The sequence below is a fragment of the Citrus sinensis genome, chromosome 9 (assembly GCF_022201045.2).
Source record: "Citrus sinensis cultivar Valencia sweet orange chromosome 9, DVS_A1.0, whole genome shotgun sequence".
Taxonomy (NCBI): Eukaryota; Viridiplantae; Streptophyta; class Magnoliopsida; order Sapindales; family Rutaceae; genus Citrus; species Citrus sinensis.
In genome coordinates, this window is record NC_068564.1 from 712,408 (window position 1) to 717,984 (window position 5,577).

Here is a 5,577-nt window from a genome sequence, read left to right on the forward strand (position 1 = left end):
TGGGACACAGTCAATTGTAGTGCCTGATTTTAATTCAAATTAATTTATAGACAATGGCCAAAACATAGGTTTCTTGTCGAGACTTGAGAGGATTGAGGGGATTCTCCACCCACCATTATGCTATAAAGCCATACTGACGTACATATAAAAGGATGATGATCCTGATCGACTTCATAAGGCCAAGCAAAAGGTATGTTAAACCTTGACGATCGTTTTTCATCTTCACACTTCTTTCTTCCAATAATTCTCTTTCTGTTTTTCCACTTAACTAAACATGTTCATTCTACAAATTTTTACTGTCAATATTTTATTTTATTTTATTTATTTATTTTTTGTGCTTTTTATAAAATTCAATTGGATATCCATAATTCAATGTCAAACATTAAGACAATACATGGAAAGGCTAGGAGCCCGTGTGTTCAACTTCATATTTTAACTTAAATAGTTTAGTTTTATATTTATGTATGTCAAATATAGCAAGTAATTGACTTCTAAATTCAATTGGAACTTCCCAACCATTGATATCGTATTTAACCATTTAAACTATCATTTTTTCTGTTGTTTCTTAACTTTGTGATTGTCATTAGTTTTCAGTGTTAATACTGAACTCTTACCTCATGTAATAGTTCCTAAACAAATGTTGGCATTCCATGAACAAAATCGAATGCCTCTATCCCACGGCCGTGAAGTTAAAGGAATCGTTGTAATGTGGAGTACTCAACTGACATCATTAAGAGCTTCATCTATCCGTGAAGATGGCAAAAAACAATTAGTTATTCCCAGGTTAGTGGTACTACTTTGTGACTTGGAACCTTAAAACCTGCATAAAGTAAGCTAGTTTCAGAGCTGCCAGTAGCTTACAAATGTTTTTGGATCTCTTAAAACTAAAGTCAATGTATATTGACTAGTGATGTGAGAGATGGAAATTGATCCGATGATAACACATGGTGAACAATAACACTTGTTGTATGCTTCTATGAGTTTTGAGGTTTGATATCATTTAGGTATCGACTTGGCAAAATTGAGAGCCACTAGTTTTCCACCTAACCCGAAGATTGTAAACTCTGGGTATTATAGGGTGATTCAAAAGAAAAACAAAGCAAAATAAAAAAATCTAAAGATGATTTACACTCTAAACCAAAGATAATTTCTTTTGAGATCTCTGACTCAGTCTTGAATCACTGTACATGCATATTTGACGTAAATTGTACGTAATGATATTTTGCTGAATATGCATATGCATAAAATTATTGAGCTAACTGTAAGTCGAAAACGTAACATATGGGCTAGTTTGTAACTGTGATACTCTTTTTTACTTATTATTATTATTGGGGGTGGAGGGGAACTTCCCATATCATGCCTAATTTTCTTTAATTTCTAAAGCATATTTTGATTGAACAATAACATTTGAACCATTCAGATAGTCCATTTTCATTACTACTTTTTCCTGGGGTGAACTTATGATGAAAAGAGAAAGTAGGCAGTAGTTGAACTTTAGTTTTCCATCCAAAAACATTCATTTGTTGTGATGTTATTTTCATACGTTCTAACAACATAGAACGATGGAAATGTGGGGCACAAGAAGCAGCTAGCTCAACCACCCAAAAAGTTTAGAGATTGAGTCAAATTCTCAATTGATTCTCATTAATTAGATGTGCTAAATGCAAATCCTCTTCAAGTAATTAAATACATATGATAACTCATTATAATTGATATTAAAATCAATTATATTATTTTCGATGTGGTGAATGATCATCATCATCTAGGGCGGTTGGGGTTGGTTTGGAGCACAAACATCAAAGCTACATAGCTAATGAAACCTCAAAAACCTAAAGTGTCTGAGCAGTTACAATTTAAAATATACAACTCTTAAAGTGTCTATTGAGTTAATTTTTCACAAAACCTCAATAAGAAACAAATCCAAAGTCCTGTAGTTTTTTAATGTAAATTAATCTCAATAGATTGTAATTTAACATTAAATAGGAAAAACATATGATATTATATATATATAATATCAGGTATATTATTTACAATATGGTTAATGATCATCATCATCATCATCATCTATAGGTCAAGTTCAGAGATGACATATGATGACTGATAATGCTATACTTATAAATAAAGATGTAAAGACAAAAGAAAAAGAAGCATGTAGCAGCAATAAAGCAAGTTCATTATAGTTAATTATAAATAACTAAAAAAAAAGTGATCGCAATTTGGCATCCTAGGTTAACTAGTTTAGCTTAGCAAGACCACAGAGAGCCTCCAATATTGGCTTGATGATGATGATCAACCATATGGTCCATTGAATTTGCAGGCAAGTTATGGGACGATGATGATGAAGGTGAGACTTGGCGCATTCTCATGTGCACCACTTCAGCTTGTGCTAGAGCCAACTGGGCTTGCAGTGAGTCTATTTGTTGCTGCAAAGATGATATGGCACCGACGCAACCATAAACCGGGTCCCGAACCCTAGCATTAGCTTCATATACCATTGAACTCACTGCATCACTGCGTTGGTGCTCAGGTAGTTCCTGCATGTTTTTACATGCAAACGATTAGAGTAGGAGGGCTCATTATGTCCTAAAGAATTCATTAACACAAATGAGTGTAATTCAAAAAAAAAAAAATTACAAGTTCTAACATCTTTGTATATTCTATAATAATTAATATAATTTAAACTTATTTATTGAGAATTTCAATCTCCCTTTGAGAAGAACTTGAAAGTAATTAAAAATTAAGATTATGTTTCATCAACTGTTATGTTTCAGCTGAAGTTTGAAAATATGATAGCCAAGACCCAAAAACTTAAATTGGCTAGGAAAAGTTCAAATTAAAAATATAAGTGAAACAATGAGATTTCTAATGGGGCAATTCTAAAAATTTTAAAAATCAACAATGCATTTTAAGACCGCAAGAGTTGTTATGATACATAAAAAAATTTCAAATCTCAGTTGGAGTTGTTGTGATATTATACTTAAAAAAAAAATTTCAAACCCTTGTTGTAGTATTTTTCTCATCTTGCCATGGTATTGCGGTTATGTCAATGACAACAATTAAGTGTTGGATAAACATATTCTTTTACTTGATAACTAATGTTAAATTGAATCATCTAATCATTTTAATATGATAACTACCATTAAAAGTCTGAGCTCCTCAATCTCAAACATAATGAATTCAATGAATTATATACATTAGATTAGCGTTTGAATACTTGTTGTATCTCAAAGTTTTTTTTTTATAAAAGCCATTATTAAGGTATTTCAGAATGAGCACTTTGCTTAAGCATATAATTGGGAAAAAAAAAGCTAAGTAGTTAATAATCAATCGATCTTCACGACCCAGCTAAAAGAATTAATATAACCTAGTTAATCAACAAACTAATGGCATAATTGCATAGGTCAAGGTGATGTCATGCTTAGATAACTCTAATCGGTGTTTAGTGATAATTATATTTCAACTTTATGCTTTGCTAACATCAATCAATTCTCTTTTGTTGTGAACAAAGTCACTATCAAAGTATCCTCTATGTTCATAAAGCACAAAGCACAGATGATTCGTGAGAGCATGCTTCATGCTTTCTTTTCCCAAAATCACTTTGAGTGAGCATTTTTTGGACCAATTCCGAAAAAGCTATTTAGTGGTCATAAAGAGCTAGCGGAAACCCCATATAAATTTTAATCCATGTTCCATGCTAAGGATATATTAAATTACAGACAAGGTTTCAAGTGGTAACTAAAGTAGTTCATTTATCATCTTTAATTATTCTCTTTGATTTCACTTACAATCACTAAAAGAGAAAAAAAAAAAAAAAAGAACTTAGTATAAGATTATTAACTGTCTGCTTTTGAAAAGAAGAACTAGAATCTCAGTCAACTCAATATTTTTATTTTTATAACCTATAACTGTAAACTAACCACCGTAACAGTCATAAAAGCTGAAAAAAGAAATGGAAACGTCGCCTTTGATGAACGCTAATTACACAAGTAATTAGCTTTTAGAAATTCAATAACGCTAATATAAAAAATATACATATTTGAATATTAAAAAAAATTATTTTCCTAAAAATAATGCATATTGTGATAATTCGAAATGACTAAATGAGTCATATCAGCCTCTAAATAGAAAAATTTTCGTTTGATCAATACTTCAAATTTGAACCCTCTCTTATTTCAATTTCTCAAAACTATGCGTGACATATGTATATCATTTTTAAACACCATTATTTAAAGACAAATTTCCACTATAACTGCTTTTGCCCTATCTTCTTAAATTTCATCCTCTCCTTGGTAATCGGATTATTAATTTGCATTTCTACAATTTGAAGATCATGCTGAAAATAAATTTAATATTTCTCAATGTGAGTTTAATTAAGTGAATTATATGTACATATCGAAAAATTAAATTTGAACTATATGATCATACATATACAATATTAATTATATTACACCTGCAGCACCATAAATGCAAGGGTAATTAAGTTCGTATTTGTTAAAATAGGAAGATCCGAACTAAATAAAAGTTACTAAAACTTAGACCTAACTCCAATATATGAAAAATAAAACATAAAAAATATAAAAGAACCAAAAAATGGATACATTCATTCGGTATCCAAAAGTAGCTGTAGCCTATCTTTTCCATGAAAAAAAAATTAAGAGAGTATACTGTTAAAGAAACCCTAGGATCTGACAAAGAGAGAGCACGGAAATGGAACCTGTAACATCTTGTTAACATTGCTGGCACCGAAGACCTTATGTACACTGGCAAATTTCTGCGGCTCGTCAGCTGGAAAATATGGAGCAAAGACACAGTCTTGGGCGCATCTCCTTCTGAGAAGCTTGCATGCTGCGCATGGTGACAATGCTCCTTGCTTCCTTCCACTCTCCTTCATAATCATAAAAATTCTAACAAATAAATATATATACAAATATTACTTTGGCTTATATTGAGCAATTGCAATAATAAAAAGAAAAAAGAAAGGAGATAACAAATGAACAAAATAGCTAAAAAGCTAGAGGAGAAGGGGACTTGAAAAATTAGAGTGGTGGGTGTTATATAGAGTGGAAAAGATATATGAAGCTAAGTAACAGAGAATCTTTAGAGGGTTCCACCAAAGAAGAGCCACTAGATTTTGCTGACAAAAACATCGTTGTTTTTGAGATCTTTTGGCCCACCTCAATTTGATATTTTGTCCCCTTTTTTTTCTTTTAACGTTTAATTAGAGAATTCTTAAGTAATCTTTAAATTAATTAGATTATTTTGAAGTTGGTATAAATCTAGTAGCTTCGTTATGTTTGTAACTACATTTGTTATTGTATTGGATGGGGGATAAAAGGTTATTGAATTGGGTTGCTTCTTTTAACCAACTTAAGTTTGAAATTTATAAGTACTGCTCTTTCTTTTTTTAATTTCATTGTTTTTGACTTTTTTGTTTATTAGATTTGCTAGCTGTTATGATAATGATTCTTCTTTGTAAAATTGTACCAAATAATTTTATGATAGTGATTCTTTGTAAAACAAAATAGGAATTTAACATGGATCTTGATCCTTTCAATTAAAATAAAAATGTTCGTACAT

The 5,577-nt window shown here is 30.8% G+C and overlaps 1 protein-coding gene and 1 long non-coding RNA gene across 2 annotated transcripts; one reads left to right on the plus strand and one right to left on the minus strand.

The window, feature by feature from the left end:
- On the plus strand, positions 1-2,689 carry LOC102619002 (uncharacterized). Its single transcript, XR_370347.4, has 3 exons — positions 1-190; positions 627-783; positions 2,318-2,689. It is a non-coding gene; the product is annotated as an uncharacterized LOC102619002 (long non-coding RNA).
- On the minus strand, positions 1,976-5,045 carry LOC102619204 (LOB domain-containing protein 4-like). Its single transcript, XM_006475257.4, has 2 exons — positions 4,715-5,045; positions 1,976-2,534 (listed from the first exon to the last, which is right to left on the minus strand). Exons 1-2 carry the CDS (start codon positions 4,895-4,897, stop codon positions 2,244-2,246), a joined length of 474 nt encoding a protein of 157 aa, XP_006475320.1. The 5' UTR covers positions 4,898-5,045; the 3' UTR covers positions 1,976-2,243.
- Positions 5,046-5,577: the final 532 nt, after the last annotated feature.

Excerpts from the sequence above, each read along its gene's own strand:
- LOC102619204 (XM_006475257.4), bottom strand. The coding sequence starts at position 4,897 with ATGATTATGAAGGAGAGTGGAAGGAAGCAAGGAGCATTGTCACCATGC. Across the intron at positions 2,535-4,714 it reads ATGTTAACAAGATGTTACAG|GAACTACCTGAGCACCAACG; the intron begins GTTCCATTTCCG and ends AAAAACATGCAG.